The following is an 18,677-nucleotide window of genomic DNA, read 5'->3' as shown; positions in this document are numbered from 1 at the left end:
TTGCGGAGTTGAGTCTCTGTTGTAACAGCAGCAATTCGAAGTCTATTATTGTGTTATGATTATAATTATCATTGAAAAACAAGAACCAGAAAGAAAAATTGGTTCATAATGGTAGTAAGAATGTTACTTTCAGAATAAAGCGTTCCAGGACTAAGGTTCAACTTATTGCAGTTACCAAATACTCAAAATGAATGACCTCAACTTCTTCAGCTGTCGCCTGGCTTCCAACGGGAGGAAGTAACTAGACAGTTAGCTAGGGACAGTAACATTTCACACTGGAAAGGAAATGCTGACCTTGTTCATCTCAGGCAACTGCAGGTACAAATCAACCTAGTGTCGGTCCAATTTTGAAATCCCGTTAAATGCTAGCAACAGAGATTAATATATTTTTTTATCCATTTTATTACATTAATCTAGCCTGACTCACGACTACTGCAATAATATCATCAAAGCATGATTCTATTCCACAGCACAAATCTCAGATGGGATAAGCTTGTACAGATTAGTTTTTGAAGAGCTTTTGCATCAAAATGCCAGAATTTGGTTTTAATGTCAAGAACTGTTGTGCATTAAAATACGGAGGGAGTTTATCCTGAGTTCAAGGAAACATGGCTGTTATAAACAAAGAAGAAAAATGACAAATCCATTGATCAGATCCCACCCACTGATACTTTATTGAGCCATGAAAAATGAAAAAATGAAAATCGCTTATTGTCACGAGTAGGCTTCAATGAAGTTACTGTGAAAAGCCCCTAGTCGCCACATTCCGGCACCTGTCCGGGGAGGCTGGTACGGCCATAAGAAATTAGAATTTTATTAAAACGTTTTGCAGCAAAGAGATATGATACACCATTCAGATACAACTACCGCACATTACTGCAGTCATGGCTGGCATCTTACCTAAAATATTATGGAATAGAGCACTTGACACCTTAGGTATAACATCCCTACTAGATCTGGACTGGGATTCTCCGAAATCCCGGTCAAGTGTTGATAAGCACCGGAGTGATGTACGCCGGCGGCAACAGGCCTCCTGGCCCAGCAATTCACCGCTGTTCAGGGGGCTAGCATGGCGCTGGAGAGCTGCACGCTGCTCCGGTGCCGAAAAGCGGGCTGGCATGGCATGCGCGGGACAGCCAGCACGGATCCGCACATGCACGTGATTGCCGTCTCCGTGCCGGTCCCCCCACAACATGGCGGGGCCCTACAGGGGCCCGGCACAGAGGAACATAGCCCCCCCCCCCCATGGAATGAGCACGCCCACCGATCGGTAGCCTCCGATGGCGGGCCTGGCCACCGTGAAGGCCGTCCCCGGAGTTGGATCTCCCCGACCCCCACCAGGACGGCCCCCGCAGCCAGAACGCCGAGGTCCCGCCAGGTGGGACTGTATGTGAACCACGCTGGCGGGCAATCGACCGGCGCCGGATTGATCGCGCACGGGCGACTGGCGGGTCCGTGGAGAATCACGGAAGTGCCAACTCGCCAGATTTCCTGCATGAACTGCTATTCTCCGCCCCTCCGCGACGGCCGCGATTCCAGCGCGGAGGGCCGGAGAATCCCGCCACCTATTTTTAAATATTCCTGTGTCAATGTGGATGTATTTTGGTTGCCAACAACAGCAGCAGGCATGGGAGGGGTAGCCCAGATCAGCACAAGTGGCAAACTCAGCAGCTCTAACACAGTAAAAGTTTCAATCGCCCTCGAATCTTCAATTACTTTGGGAGGGGTGGGGACAGGCCAAAAAGCCTGGACTGTCAGTTAGATCCATTTTCCACTGACTGAGGAATTGGTACACCAGCTTTCATACAACTGTCCATCGGTCCCAGGCTGGTTCCAATGGGCTCCCTGGCCTGAAAGTCTCTTCTGTCTAGTCTTGACCCTCGGATCTTGGGAACGATATTTGAGGTAGAGTTGGTGTTTCCCCAACATGGCCCTATGGGCATTAATAAACATGGGACTTGACACGGAGTACCCTGGTTTTAGCCTAACCCCTTGGCCTCCTGCCACGTTCCTGTCCAGTGTACCGTAGTAGTACACTGGATGGTCCATGGGTGTTTGAGGCGTTTTGACGGTATTGACACTTACCATAAAACATAGGAGCAGAAATGGACTATTCGGCCCATCAAGTCTGCTCCGCCATTCAATGAGATCGCAACTGATGTGATGTGTTAATCCTCAACTCCATTTTTCCGCCTTATCCCCATAACCCTTGATTCCCTTACTGATTAAAAATCTGTCTATTTCAACTGCTACTAGGATGAAGTCTTCTGAAATTAGTTCCAATGCATAAACTGTGGGAACTGTGATGAACAGCTTTTTCACTGCAAGACTATCGTTGTGCAATAAAATCAAAAGCGAGACACAATATTTAATTAAAAAATAAATTTCTGGCAGCATGGTGGCGCAGTGATTAGCACAGCTGCCTCACAGCACCGAGGTCCCAGGTTCGATCCTGGTTTTGGGTCACTGTCCGTGTGAAGTTTGCACATTCTCCTCTTTTTTGCGTGGGTTTAGCCTCCACAACCCAAAGATGGGCAGGCTAGGTGGATTGGCCACGCTAACTTGCCCCATAATTGGAAATAATGAATTGGGCAGTCCAAATTTAAAAAAATAAATAAATAAATTTAACACTTCTACTTGTTCTTCCAGTTATACGCTGCCATTCTTTTAAAGATATTGTTTTCTTCCAGACCTATCTTTTCTGTGCCTTTTGAAGTGGTTGAACCCTTTACTTACCCGACTCCTGTTTCCTTCATGCTCTCGCTGATCAGCGTTAGGTGGAATAATTTGGGAAAAATAAGTTTTCACTTCCTGAAAAATGGCTCCGAGGGATTTCTGCTCAGCAACTGAAAGTCCACGCTGCTATTTTGTCATGTCATATCTATGTGTAAAGAAATGTGTGTACAGGAAGAAGCTGCAGATAAACAGCAGCCCCAGTAGACCGCACCCAGAACAATAAATGTATCTGAGACACACAAGCAGCTATCTAAGAAAACTGAAACGAAGAATTTGATGGTGGAGTTAATTGCAAGCGGTGACTGAGGAACCAAAAGGCTGTTCAGATTTAAACAACACATTGAGAAGTTTTTAAAAAACGGCAGATGTAAATGTCTGATCTGGAGACTATTCAGTTTACTTCCGGGGTGAGATCGTCTCCGGATGTAGGTCAGGGCAGCTCCTGCACCCACCAGATTGACACTGCCATTTTGCTGGACTGCAGTCCATTACGTAAGCAGGGAGGGTCCCAACTGCACAGCGGAACCTGACAGATAAGAAAAACCATTGGTGACGCAGCACAGAATTGCTGGGTCACCCTTGCACCCCTCCCCCCCCCAACAGTATACATGCATGAGGGTGACCCGACCCCCCCCCCCACGCCGACCCCCACCAGACCCCATCAGAGATCTCCCATATCAGAGACGCCCCATCAGAATCCCCCCATATCAGAGAAACGCCCATATCAGACCCGCACTTCATTTCAGACGCCCCCATTAGAGACCCCCATAAACAGCTAGGTGATAGATGATTTCACTTCCTGTTTTTCTCAGCAGAAAGCACAACTGCTTTTGATGAGGTTAGGACCTGTCCATCATTGCTAAATATTCATAAACATTGTGATTAGCTTCACAGCATGGTACTTGAGATGCATTCAAGAGTAAAGGGAATGACAGTAAACAATCCAGCCACATGGCTGTCAAGAAGCTATTACCCTGACATTAACAGCCTACTAAAAGCTATTTCTCTTTGAAAGTGAAATAGAAGCTTTGCAGATCAAAGGATCTGAGAGGATTTAAAGCCTTGTGATATATTTTGGCTTTCTATGAAGCAACAGTTGCTGCTTTCTACACTTCTGTCTGAGGCAGCAGATGTAAGGGACTGGTAAGTCAAAAAGCAGTGATTTGTCACTATTTTTGCCTGGACTACTCTTTAGCTTCCATGCAGAGGTAGCTGATGGGGGGTCTCTGATATGGGGGGGGGTCTCTGATAAATGCAGGATCTCTGATATGGGGGCCTCTAATATGAGGGTCTCTAATATGGGGATCTCTGATATGGGGGGTCCGAAGAGGGGCTAAGAAGTGGGTGGGCAGGATTTGTAAATGTGGGACCTCTGATATGGGGGGCTCTAATATGAGGGTCTTTAATATGGGGATCTCTGATATGGGGGGGGGGGAGTCTGAAGGGGGGCTAAGAGGTGGGTGGGCAGGATTTGTATTGTGTGGTGAGGGAGCCCTCTGATGGATCTTTGGACTTTGGGAGCACCTACACTATATGCTTAGACCCTTGACCCACCATGGGGTCCACCTCATAAGGGCCACACTTACAAGTTATTGCACCAATTCATACCCTCGTCAATCCCAGTCGAGAGGGTCAGAGCATCACGGAAGTGTGAAGAATTGTGCTTCCAGCCCGTTAATCCGATTAAAATGGATCCTCATGACCCATTTTCATCCTCCCGCCAGTGTGGGGCATGTAACTCGCTGCACCGCTGGCAGGGGACCTGAGCACCAATCCCGATTTTTGCCCGCTGGGTAATTCTCTGCCACACCAGGAACTACGCTACCAGTAGCTGGCATCGGGGAGTCCTCCCCTCTGTTTCTGACTGCGCAAAACATTTACAACAAAGTAAATGGCTTGATCGCGCATAGTTAAGTTTTTATTCATTCATTTACAGGGTGTGGGCATCAATGGTTAGGTCAGCATTTATTGCCATCCCTAGGTGACCTTCAGAAGGTGGTGGTGAGCTGCCTTCTTGAATCGTTGCAGTCCCTACACCCATAGTGCTGGTAGGGAGGGAGTTCCAGGATATTGCCCAGCGGCAGTGAAGGAACAGTGATACATTTCCAAACAGGGTGGTGAATTGTTTAGGGGTGAACCTCCAGGTGGCGGGGCCCCTAGGTATCTGCTGCTCTAGTACTTCTAGATGATAGTGGTCATGGGTTTGGAATATGTTGCCTAAGGAACCTTGATGAGTTCCTTCAGTGCATCTTATAGATGGTACACACTTCGGCCACTATTTGTGTGCGGTGCAGGGAGTGAATGTTTGCCGGTGGTGGAGGGGGTGAATGTATGTGGACAGGGTAGCAATCCAAGTGGGCTGCTTTGTACTTGTACTTATTTAGTTGAAAGTATTTTTTTAAATTTAGAGTACCCAATTCATTTTTAACCAATTAAGGGGCAATTTGGTGTGGCCAATCCAATGGAGGGGATGGGAATCTTAGGGGAATTCAGCCAGTTTTTGGGGTACAAGCTTAATATGGGGAAGAGCGAGATGTTTGTGGCAAAGGCGAGGGGTCAGGAGAGGCGACTGGGGGAACTGCCGTTCAGAGTGGTAGGGGAAAGATTCAGGTACCTAGGTATCCAAGTGGCGAGGGATTGGGACAGGCTACATAAATTGAACTTGGCCCGGTTGCTGGATCAGATGAAGGAGGATTTCCGGAAATGGGATGCGCTCCCGTTGTCTCAGGCGGGCAGAGTTCAAACGGTAAAAATGACGGTCCTCCCGAGATTCCTATTCGTTTTCCAACGTCTCCCCATCTTCATCCCGCGGTCCTTTTTGAAGTGGGTCAATAAAGATATTGTGGGCTTTGTGTGGGGGGGGCAAGTCCCCGTGAGTGAAGAGGGCGATGCTTGCGCGGAGTCGGGGGAAGGGTCTGCTGGCGCTGCCGAATTTCAGCAATTATTACTGGGCGGCTAATAGAGCCATGGTTAGGAGGTCCAGCTGCAGGCGATCTGGGATCAGGCTTGAGTGATGAATTCATCTTAAACGTTTAGCTTATTAAATTGATGTGCCATCAATGAACACAAGACGAGTAGTGAACGAAACTGAGGGTTTAATAAGCTAAACAGAAAGCCTCCTGGCCTCTGATCCCAAACTGGGGCAAGGGCAGGGATCAGCCACCTTTATACCGAGCCCAAGGGGAGGCGGAGCCATCAGGCAGTGGTTTACCACAATACATGTAGTACAGTAACAGTTTACCACAATACATATAATATATACGAACAGTGGTTTACCACACCGACGTCATGACCAAGGTATTAAATACAAGGGTGGCATTGAGTCCAGGAGTGGCAATTTTCAGGGTGTTGCAGGATCCAGGAATCCAGGAGGAAAAAGAGGCAGATGTCCTGGCTTCCCTGGTAGCCCGGAGGCGGATATTACGAGCATGGAGGGACTCGAAGCCCCCAAAATCGGAGACCTGGGCTGGGATTCTCTCCTACCGGGCGAGGCGGGGGGTCCCGGCGGGACAGAGTGGCGTGAACCACTCCGGCGTCAGGCCTCCCCAAAGGTACAGAATTCTCCGCACCTTTAGGGCCCAGGCCCACGCCAGAGTGGTTCCCACTCCGTCGGCCGGCACGAACGGCCTTTGGCGCCCACCAGCCGGGGCCGAAAGGCCTTCGCCGGCCGGTGTACGTCCGGCGCATGCGCCTGGGAGGGGTCTCTTCCGCCCCAGCCATGGTGAAGGCCATGGCGGGGGCGGAAGAAAAAGAGTGCCCCCACGGTGCAGGGTCGCCTGCTGATCGGTGGGCCACAATCGCGGGCCAGGCCACAGTGGGGGCACCCCCCGAGGTCAGATCGGCCTGCGCCTCCCCCCCAGAACCCCGGAGCCCGCCCGCGCCGCCAATCCCGCCAGTACCAGAGGTGGTATAAACCACGCCGGCGGGAAAGGCCTATAATCGGCGGGACTGTGGCCCATCGTGGGCCAGAGAATCGCCGCGGGGGGCCCGCCAACCGGCGCAGCGCGATTCCCGCCCCCGCCGAATCTCGGGGGTTGGAGAATTCCGCCCCAGGTTATCGGACATAGCTGGCTTCCTCTGCTTGGAGAAAATCAAGTTCACATGAGAGGGTCACTGTTAGGGTTCACCTGGAGGTGGCAACCATTCATCGACTTCTTCGCAGAGAATTAATCGTCAGCAGAAGGCTAGCGTAGATTAAGGGGTTAAGTAATGGTGGGACCTGTGGGAGAGGGAGGTAGTATTTGTACTATGTTAATATTTTTAATGTACATTGTTTATCTTGCTGCTGTTACAATGCCAAAGAAATACCTCAATAAAATGATTATTAAAAAAAAAAGTTCAAAAGTATAAATAACAATTTGGAATATTCATCATTGCAGCTTTAATCATGATAGCGGTAAAAATACTGGCTGGTGTTAAATCATTATGTTACAATAGGTGTGCTCCAATAGGTAACAGTGGTAAATATATAGGGTTGGATTTTCCTGTCCCTCAGGCCTGTGTTTCTCAACAGCACGCCATTTACTGGTGACAGGATACTCTACTCCCGCCCCTAGTCATTGGGATTTCCTATTGAAACCACCCCACGCCCTCGGGGAACCCGTGGACGGGATTGTGCTGCCAGCGGGAACAGAGAATCCCAACAGCCAGAGAATTCCGGCCCATGTATCAGTGTTTACCATGTGCTCAGCAGTCTCAAACATTTCTGCCACTGTAATGATCCTCACAAGGCCCACGGGAACGACCCAATTGATCTCCTCATGGGATCCGTGGAATACGAGCTCCCCTGCTGAAGGGCGGAGGCCTAACAGCTGGGGCTCATTGAACTGGACAGTTAAAAGCTGGTCAGGATTGGAACTGGGGCTGCGGGACTGGGACTGATGAGCAGCACGCCGCGTTGTGGCCTTGGTTTTCTTTGACAGAATAAATCTGTACGTTTAAGCCTTCTCGGGATTCCTGTGAACAATATAGTCAACACGTTCGAATCTCACAGCTGACACAGGCAGATATGATAGCACAGCTGGAACTATAAAGAATGAAAGGATTTTAGAACAGTTGTTACATTACATCAGGCGTTGCAATTAAAATTTCTTCCTTTAGGCCTTTAGCACATAACCCTTTGTTGCCAATTATTAGTTTGTTTCGTTCCCATTTGCAAATTTTCAATTCATTTGACATCTTGGGCTGGATTCCCCATCCGGGAGTCTAATTTCTCCTGCCAGGGTAGAATTGCTCCTGGTCTGCGATGGCACGAGGACTGGCACCCAAGAGCGATTCCCTGTCCCTTGTCATGGAAATTTATGCATGGTGGGGAAGTGTTCGATTCCGTCAGAATCCCAATATCAGGCCGCCATTTTGAGTGGATGGCCCAATACCGAGGTCTGATGGCGGGCTCCCCTCCCCTGCTAATCCTGCCTCTCTGGCTGAAAAGTAGTGGCATCCTCTAATAGGTAAACACCCCCACAGCTCACCTGCGTAAGAATACTCCGAACTCCCCCGACCAGCCCCCATCAGACCCCCCCCCCGATCAGAGGCTCCAACAAAGACCTCCAAATCGGAGAACCCATCAGACTCCCCCATCAGAGACCCCCAAAAGAGAATCCACATCAGACTCGCAACAGAGGCCTCCAGCGATCCCTCATCAGGGACTCCCATATCAGAGACCCCCAGACAGAGATCTCCCTTTCAGAGATCCTCCCATCAGAGATCCTCCCTGAAGCTAATACCATGAACACAACACATCCATGTGTTTCCAAACTAAACTGAGGATAATAATGGGAGGTATTGACATAAATGATTTAATATGCAACTTTTCAAAGCATATGGACTTGTCTAAGCATAAGCAGAGTTATTGCTCTTAATCATTCTCTCATATTAAATATTAATATTAAATGATCTCCAGGGAGCTACATGTGGCTGAGTACAATGCACAGCTTACAGCAAATCTGGAGTCTGTTGTCTGCTCATTATACTCTACAGGCACTTGTTACAATTACAATTGCCCTTTCAACCTGGAAAATACAGGCAATGTCATTAGTTTAGGATTTCTGCAGCAAAGAGGCAGAACAGATATAATGAACCTCATGACCTCCATCTATGCTATAAATTTCTATGCTTCCATGGTGACAAATATTGAATTTCTCTTGTGTGTTATAGTCATAAATATATTTATTTTTTTAAATTTTGAAAATACATATTTTTTTAACTTGTGTGCAAGAGAGAGATAAAATCGTCGATTGTTTCAGCACAGAAACAGATAATTCAATTCATCCAAACTGCATCAATACTTCTCCACACGGGTCACATTTAATTTCCCTTGCTCCCAAATTCATTTCAGAAACAACTATCTAATTGCCTTTTATGAGAAAAATGGATTCTGCTTCAACAGACGTTTTCAGCAGAGTTTTCCATATTCTATGTTCAACACTTGTTAGTCGTAAACTCTTTCAGATATGATGTTAAAACTGAGAGAACGCTGACTGTCTTCTCAGGTGGATGTAGAAGGTCCCCTAACACTGTCAAATGAAGAAGATCAAAAGGGTATGTCTGGCATCCTAAAACAGACTGGCTGATCATTTATCTCATTACTATTTGTGGGACACTCCTTCAAAAGTACATTATTAACTGAGCAGTTTCGAACATCATAAAATGTCTGATTAAAGTTCTAGCTTGAATTTGTGCTTCATTGTTACTCTGTCACTATCCAGCTGTATTTAATATCTCCTCCATAGGCGTGTTGGTGGCAGGGGTCATTTAATCAGGTGGATGGGTAGGTGGGGACTCCGTCACTGCCCTGATTAAGTCCCTGGCAGGAAGGCTTGTAGACAGCCTTCCCATCCCATCACCAATTGAGGTCTTCAGTGGCAATTAGTGTCTACTTAAGGGCCTCACACCACGATATTCACCCAGCAACAAGTGGGGCAACGCGTCATGTGGGGAGCCCAAACAGGAAACCCTCAGGGCTGCCAGCATTCTCTGGGTAGGGTGGGGAGGGTCACTCATTCAAAGTTACTCAGTGCCTGATAGACGGACCCGGCATTGCTAAGGGAGGACCCCAATGAGAGTCATCCCACGTGTACACATCCTCTCCCTCCACAAAATCAATGCCCATGTCCCCTTCTGCCTTCACTCATCTGTGCCCGGGTCCCTCCTCGATCTTAAGTCTCTGGTGGGCAGCAGCCACTATTGGCACCAGCCACCGACTGCTCCCTGGCACGTCGATCAATGAAGTGCTGCTGGCTCCTGATTGGTCAGCAGGAAGGCCCACTGCTGCCCAGTTAAGTATCTGATTGGCACTTAATGTGACAGGCATCCTGAAAAGAGGTGACACAAGGCTCTCACTAGCTCTCTAGCCAGAGGGTAAGACCAAATTGCTTCCATTGCCCAGTGTGTTGGCACAGCACATTGGATCAATATAGGGCGTCCGTTAAGGGGGGGTGGTGGGGCCCGTCATCCACAACCAAAATTGATGACACACTTACCAATCCGATCTCTGGAAGCCCTGAGGGAATTACATCCTTAATTGGCAGCAGGATCCCTGCCCCCGGGTCCACGAGGAACATTCAATTCCTACATGTCCCACCCCCAAGAGCTGCCAGCCGATTACATGCCAGCAACTCTCCATTAATGGCAGTGCCACTGGGAGTGGTGGCTGCTTTATTTTATTCTTTCATGGGATGTGGGCATCACTGACAAGGTTAGCACTCATTGCCCATCCTTAAATGCCCTTGGGAACCACAGCAAGTCTGTATGCTGTGGACACAACCACAGTGTTGCTGAGAAGCGAGTTTCAGTTTGACTCAGTGACAGTGAAGGAATGGCAATATCGTTCCAAGTCAGGAAGTTGTGTGGTGGTGTTCCCTTGTTCTTCAAAGTGGTAACAGTTATGGGTTTGGAGTGTGCTGTCAGAGGAGCCACGGTGAGTTGATGCAATGTATCTTGCAGTACACACAAGTGGTACACACTGCTGCCACTATGATGATGAAGTGAGTGAATGTTTATGTAGGTGTATTGGATGCCAATCAAGCAGGCTGTGTTGTCCTGGATGGAGTCGACTTCTTAAGTGTTATTGGAGTAGTATTTATACGGCTGGTCCAGTTCAGTTTCTGGTCAATTCTAACCCCCCCCCCCCAGGATTTTGCCAAAATGGATTCAACCATGGTAATACCATTGAACATCAAGGAGAGATGTTTACGTGCTGCCAGTAATACACGTGGACTTTCACCAGGGATTATCATTAGATCCCGGGAAAAAGGTAAGCGAGGGAAGGATGAGAGTCACAAGGCGGGATTATCGGTGAGGTGATGGGGTGGCGAATGATCGATGGAAAGGGCAGGGGTGGATTTTTGTGGGCAGCCACTTCCCTGCCAGCCCCTCAATCAGGTACTTAGTGCCATTGAAGGAGGAACCTTCCCCCCAAAAAGGCCGTAAGCAAACCTGACAGGGTAAGCTTGCTGTGCTGCCCATATGGAAGGTCCCCTGCCTGACATTGGTGGAAAATGTTGAGCACTTCCCATATCTTGGGTACCCACCTCTCTCAAGAGGCCACAATTGACAAGGAGATTGAGCACCGGATCAGCTGCACCAACTCAGCCTTCTTGAAACAGCCAGTGATTCACAACAAAGACCTCAGCAAGTCAACAGAAGTCCGAATGCACAAAGCATTTATCGTCACCTGCAATGACACCTCGACTGTGTACGTGCAAAACACAGTGCTGGAGAAATTCCATCAGACTCAACGGGAGGACTATCACACAAAAGGCTCGTGTCCTTCCTGAAGCCAGCTCCACCATCATTCAGGCAAAACACCTGCAGAGTCAACTTCAATGCACTGGATACTGTCTGGGTGGCTGAAAACATCTCTCCCATCAGGTCCTGTTTGCCCAGCTCTCAAAACATCACCGTTCCGGGGAGGACAAAGAAAACATTTCAAAGACACTCTCCTTGAAGCACGACAACATTGAAATTAATGACCAATCATTCAAAATGGTGACAACCTGTCCATTAAGCTGCATCACGATTTGATTCACAATGTCTTAATGATGAGGCAGAGTGGCACTAGTGAAGGTAAGAAAAGGAAGCACATCCTGCACTTCAGTTCCCACTACCTCATGGTCCTGGCCCTCGTGTCCAAAGATCTGCGGGTCAAGAATCAGCTTGTTCAGTCATATTGAGACCCATGGCTGAAACTCATAACCCTGAATAGATGTCATTCACAGCTGGACTTAATCAGAGGGAGGATAGAAGGCAGCAAGGACCCCATCCCACACCTTCCCTCCCAATCAACCCCCACCCCACATACACACACACACAAATTATTACTTGGTGAGTTATTGGAACTTGCCTCCAGGGAGGCCATTAAATTTTGCGCATTGTGTGAAATAGCTGGAATAAAAGCTCGAATCCATGCTCAATCTGAGTTGTAGAATGCAGGGAAACTACAAGTAGTTCCACAGGGGGCAAAGGGAAAAGTAGACCACGAGGCTGTGAAAGACAAAAGGAGACACTGAGAGTTACATGGCCTGTTGGGACCAAAGCATACAGCCTGAGAAAAACCAAGGCTCAATTGGGGTTGTGCACTTCTTGATTGAAACGAAGTACGCTCAGCAATCCATTCCAGCTGTTGAGCTTTTCACATGGTTGTCTTCAGAACAGCTGGCAGGAAGTTTAGAACTCAATGGGGTAACATCAGAGCACAACGAGGTCATTTGAAAGGAAAGAATGCTTTTACAGTGGGATATAAAGTCCCACTCTCAAGGCATTTTGTTGAAGCTTTTCGGCAGCAATTCTGTCGGGGGAGGGGAGCTTGTGTAACTCTAGCAGAAGGCCAGTGGTGCTCCAGCTGAACTTCAGTCGCTTCATTGCAATTTCGATGGGGAGTGGATTCATGAGCATAACAGATAATGCATTGCATGTTTCTGTCAGAAGATGAAAAAAAAGGTGAAAAGTTTTACATGGAAGGTAGTCCTTTCAACGCATTAGGTGGGTTAAACAGCAAAGGAAAATACAGAGACAATTGAGAAGAACAACAATGAAAAGGTCCAGATTGGGGCTGGTGAAAACAAAAGTCCAAAACTGGAATAGAATAGACCAATACAGTGTAGCACAGGCCCTTTGGCCCTCCAGGCTACAAACTGATGTTGGTATCTAAACTGAAGATTGGGGGCGCGATTCTCCAGCCTCATTGCACTCTCACTCGAGCGAAATGAGACCGGTGAATAGCGGCAGATACCGAAAACGAGAATCGCGCCAGGTGTCAAACAATTTGCAATACAACCGGCCCACTCCCGTAGACGAGAATCCAATTAACATCACTTCAGCCCAATTAATGGGAGCCACCCAGATCCAATGGTCCCCCCGTCATTCATTGGCCTCCCCAGCAAGTGGCCATGCTGGTGCCAATTAGTAATCCTTTTGAAAAACGTGAACCTGGCGGAAGGATTGCTGCGGGGACCCTAGGAGGTGAGTAGCCATCTTTTCTCACAGGCAAAGAGCCCGGGGGCGCTGGGCTTGCCACCAGCTTGCGACACCAGTGCTCGGCGGGGGGTGGGAGACTCTCGTCTTGGATTGGGGGACCCTCTGCAGGGGTGGGCCGCCATGGGGGGAGGGGGAAGGTGCTGGGGGGCCAACCAGGGGGCAACTGCATGTGGCACCACCATGCCAAAGCCTGGATTGTGTGTACCCATTCCACGGCACCCCTTGGCCTTGCCTGTCTGCCCCACCAACCGTCCATAACCCCAATGACCGCCGAGGCTTCTGGCCATGCAGCTGAAGGCTATTTATTGCTAATCGAGAATTGGCTTGTGGTTAAGTGAGCAGTTTACACAAGTGGATTCCAATGGGTGGGTGGGCATGTGGGGATCATTGCCTAGCATCCCAAACACACCTTGATGCCTGAAGACTGTGCTTGAACACTGCGGGAGGCAACACCACACATGCAACAGCCAACATCCGAACATGCAGGGGATGGGACACAGCTCCGGCGACATGTCCACGGCAATGGCTTAGTAGGTAGTAATCTTAGGGTAAATTCTCAACTTCCCCAGCTGCGTAGTCCTCGGTGGCGCACCATCACCGGCGCACCATCGGCGGCAGCGTTTTCCTCCATTCCCACCGTCGGCCATTGGGATTGGGAACAATATTCAATTGTTCCGGGTTTGATTGCATGAGTCTGTTGACTGTTCCCTGTTTGTGTTAGTCAAGCCTGCGGGTGTGGTTACAGAAAACAAGAAACTGAAAGTAAGCTGATAGCTGCAGACATTTATAGAATAGAACAATACAGTGCAGTACAGGCCCTTCGGCCCTCGATGTTGCACCGACCTGTGAAACCAATCTAAAGCCCATCTACACAATTCCATTATCATCCATATGTTTATCCAATGACTATTTCAATGCTCTTAATGTTGGCGAGTCCACTACTGTTGCAGGCAGGGCATTCCACGCCCTTACTACTCTCGGAGTAAAGAACCTACCTCTGACATCTGTCCTATATCTATCTCCCCTCAATTTAAAGCTATGTCCCCTCATGCTAGCCATCACCATCCGAGGAAAAAGGCTCACACTGTCTGACAATTCCGTTCATTGATGCTGTGGAAAATCAACTCAAACCTTGTGACTGGTTCAACTCGTACATGACGCTCAATTCCTTTAGTCAATTTGAATGGAGATGTTGAACATCTTGGTATACTGGTCATTCTTTTCCAGTACATCAAATGAGATTTTCTAATCAATTAATGTTTGAAAAATAACCTGATTTGAAATCTGTGAAAGTGAAAAATTTGCTTGAAATTCCAATGAACAACATCTCTTCCAGTGAGTTACGAAAAGCAAGGAATAAAAGCACTGTATATGATTTCAAAATGATTTTAAAAGAATTAGTTTTGTTTTGGAGCTGTGATTGTCCTGTTACTTTGTCTGCTGTAAATAGGCAATTAGATCTTGTGCCTCTTTTCGTTACTACATGTGCATAATATTTTAATTCAAAACAAAATTTTTAATGATTGGAGTTAGATCTTAAGAATGTTTTACACGGGGCATGTATAGGATTTGCTCTTTGTTTCCGATGCATGTTATCAAAAGCCTCGATCTCAAAAAAATTATGAATTCTCTCAAAAGTATGGAGAGTTGGGACTTGCACATGTGCATTATCAAAGAAAGAAGAATTGAAACAAATAAAGGATAAATAAGGCACTATGCCCAATTCTATGGTCACTTGTCAGTCCCTTAAACAAAGGGAATTAGGGACAAGACTTTCAAGAGCCAGAGTGACTGAACAGTTTAATCAGCTTCAAGTTAAAAAATTCTACATATTGTACATTGATACCTTAATGGAGGCTGCTCAAGCTGATTCTGGAGAACTTCAACAGCATCCAGTGGCTTAACATGCTGTGTTGTGGAGGATCAGGAACAACAGGTTTAAGTAACAGAGGTGATTTTAAAAAAGTAATTAAACCCTGTTCACACAGAATTTGATGAGAGTCACCTCTGCATATCTCTAACTGCAAAAGACAAGTGACCACACTTCAGATGTACTTCGAAATGTGCTGAGGTCATAAAAGGTGCGATAAAAATGCAAGTATTTCTTTTTTCACCAAATCATTTATACATCCTTTTGATTACACAGGTAATACAGTAGATGAAAGACGATAGTTATGAGATCAGTACCTTTTTGTAATTTGCTCAGAGGATGAGTGTATGGCCTCAATTGGAACGATATGAGGAGTAACGACAAAAAGAGGGTGTAAATCCTGATTTTCACAAGGTGATGGTACACTATTACAGAAAGAAAAACAGAAATATCTTGTGATTTTACAGAACTAACAATGATACAAATTGCTTCACTAAGTTATCCAGTATTATTCTCCATATTACTTAACATGTAATTGAAAAATTCAACTCATGCACCAGGTGGTGAACCATTTAGAAATGTAATATAAGTATGGTCCAAGTCTCAATACTTTGTTCTGTACTGAAGTACATTTTCTTCTGTTCAACTAATGTTTTCAAAAAGACCGTTACACTCACGGTGCCAAATTAGCAAATAAGAATATATATGCTCTCAACTGGTCTGGCAGTGTGATACCACAACTGGCCTCAGCCTTGTTTTGTTAAGGAGCGGAAAGTTAGCCACACTGCCAGTTTTTCATCATTGGTTGGCATCCTCTGTTCCCCTCTCCTTACCCACTGAGGGAAAATCCGGTTACAATTCTGCCCACATTGCTCAAATACACAAACACATACAGAAATATTTTTCAGTGACATTTAGAAGGGTTTGTGAATTTGTGCTTATGTGCCTAACCTCTCATTTAGAGAGTCGCGCATATGGGGACTTTAGAAAGGTGATGCGAGGGATGAAAAATAAATAGGTGCAGTCTATATACATGGAAGAGTCGTGGTCTCTTGAATGTTAAACAGCACTGCTTGAGGACATTACTAAGAGCGCAGATCGTATAATGTGCAAAATAACTTCATTAAACTCAGGAGGCAGGATGCGATGTGTTTGAATGTGGTATCAATTTTACCCAAGTAGGAATTATTGCATTTCTACCAGGTAACTTTTTTGCAATAAAGTTTTACTGCTCAGTCAGCAATGTTTAAACCATTGCCCCATTGCCATAATAAGGGGTAGAAATTCTGGAATGTTGTTTGGAGCCTGCACCTAAGTGGTACAACCCAAGGCTGCTCCAATATTGGGCCTTGGGGCTCATTTGCATCAAGCTAACATGGCACAAGCACCGAGAGGATGAAGAGTCATTGAAGATCCACTTCAACTCCATGTAAGTGAAGAATTTGGAATACAAACAAAAGGAATTGATACTTGAATAACACAACTCCTCCTTCTGGAGAAGTAAAACAGTTCTGGCCTGTAAGTAAACAACAGAAGTAGCCAATTCCTATTCCCTTCAGCAGGCAGTCATGGCCTGAAAATGGTATCAGATGACTTATCTTCCTGTTTACAGGAGCAATCTGACCACCACTACCCTGTATAGAGTCCTTAGAAGGACAGCTGTGGAGACAGGAAGTTATTTGGAACATTCCAATTAGGGTCATATCATGTCCGTTCAATAAAAACAAGGGTGAAATGCTGATACATGGACTGGAATGTTAATTGCAAGCCCCAAAAGTTGATTATTAGGATCCGCGTATGAGTAATCTGCAAAGTTAATGTTTTCACAAGAGGGTGAACATTTAAATTAATTGCAGCTATATTTGAACCACGGGTGGGACACGTTCACCACTGGTGCAATCCACAGCTCCAGAAAGAGTCTGGGACATACAGAAATTCCGCATTCCCACATCATTACTGAAGCATTTATTAATGAGTTTCAGTGCAGGATAAAAATGGAAACATATTTTACGAACAATGTTTCCTGGCACTTGCGAATGTATGATCTAAATTAGAGCATGCAAATAAATGGGAAACACTAAAATTATGCCAATCATAGGTTTCATTTCTTTGAGAGTATTTCAACCTTTTGAATTATGTAACAAAAAAAAACTGGAGGGTACAGATTCTGTGACCATGCACGAGGTGGAAAATACTCGCCAATTTATTTTTTTAAAAAAGCTACATAATAAAGCACAGATGGAATCTTTGACTCATCTACCAACCATTCACCAGCACAAATGTACATAAACATTTCAACAACAAACTTCCTTAATTGCACGGACACATTTACAGATGTGAGAATTTTTTCCCCCTATTAGGAACTTTCGGTCTATTTAAAATATTTAACATGTGACCTGAAAGCCTGCCACCGATTTAAACAACCAGAATCTCTGTGCATGTGTGTTAGTAGTGCCCAAAGATTGTATTTCTTCATGAAACTGAATGTCAAAAGAATTGTAAGTCTGTACGACCAAGACTCCTGGGTCCAGTCACAGCGAATACTAAAAATGTCAGGCGTGTAGGAATGCCTGTGAAGCAGACTGTCCCTTGGCAAGAGAAGAGAGGTCATTCTCAGACCTACTCTCCCGACATCAAGTGGCCTTTTTGGGTGTTCCTGTGCGAAACAGGGAGTTCTGTCTTGTATTCCCTCATCGTCTGGCTTGTTGGGAATGAGAAATGGTGGAAGTAGCAGTTATGGTTTACCCAGTCCCTCACGTGTCTGGTGGCTTCAGCTGCTTTTATTGTGCACAATGCTGACAGCTTCCAAAACACACAGTGGTTGTCACCCATAATTCAACATTATAAGGATATCAATGCCAGTTGCAGTTCTATATGCACGTCACCATTAACAGAGCTGTGTTGGTAACAATTGAGCAGTGCGCTTACTACTGATGTGAGGCAAAATGTACGTACACCATATCAACGTTTCATAGATTGTGAACATCTAACTCAGAGACAGAAAAAACAAGCAGTCATTCATCAGGAGGCCTGTACCAATAATGGAAGTTAAAGCGGGAGAGAAGCGTTCTATAGTTGCAAGTTTCCAACTGGATACTGTTGCCCTGGCCCATCAATAATGAAATAGTATGTGATGAGAAGGTGCTGAGTGGTTACTGGGCATCAAAGGTGCCAATATAGTCCCAAAACGTGGGCATATTTGGAAGAAGTAACCCTGGGTTATGTGTACGATCTGTTAATTAGCTGCATAATCAACATTTACTGTTCAGATTTCCAGCATCTGCAGTATTTTGCTTTTATTATATATGGATAGTCAGCAGTCCTGGTGATTTGGAAACCAATCCCTAACCAACTCTTCTTGATCAGTGTACAGGAAATGTGATACATAGATACATAGAAGATAGGAGCAGGAGGAGGCCTTTTGGCCCTTCGAGCCTCCTCCGCCATTCATCACAATCATGGCTGAACATCCAACTCAATAGCCTAATCCTGCTTTCTCCCCATAGCCTTTGATCCCATTCTTCCCAAGTGCTATATCCAACCACCTCTTGAATATATTCAAAGTTTTAGCATCAACTACATCCTGTGGTAATGA

The 18,677-nt window shown here is 46.3% G+C and overlaps 1 protein-coding gene across 2 annotated transcripts in view; it reads right to left on the bottom strand.

Moving 5' to 3' along the window:
* Positions 1-18,677, bottom strand: part of LOC119950753 — a 354,917-nt gene that overhangs the window by 203,262 nt on the left and 132,978 nt on the right. For both annotated transcript variants that reach the window (XM_038773466.1, XM_038773467.1), the window contains one exon: positions 15,400-15,507. In XM_038773466.1, the coding sequence (XP_038629394.1) occupies positions 15,400-15,507 (108 nt within the window). The remainder of the gene's footprint in view (positions 1-15,399; positions 15,508-18,677) is intronic.

Source organism: Scyliorhinus canicula, chromosome 16 (assembly GCF_902713615.1).
Source record: "Scyliorhinus canicula chromosome 16, sScyCan1.1, whole genome shotgun sequence".
NCBI lineage: Eukaryota > Metazoa > Chordata > Chondrichthyes > Carcharhiniformes > Scyliorhinidae > Scyliorhinus > Scyliorhinus canicula.
Note: the sequence above shows the minus strand (reverse complement) of the source record. Positions and strands in the feature narration are given on the sequence as shown.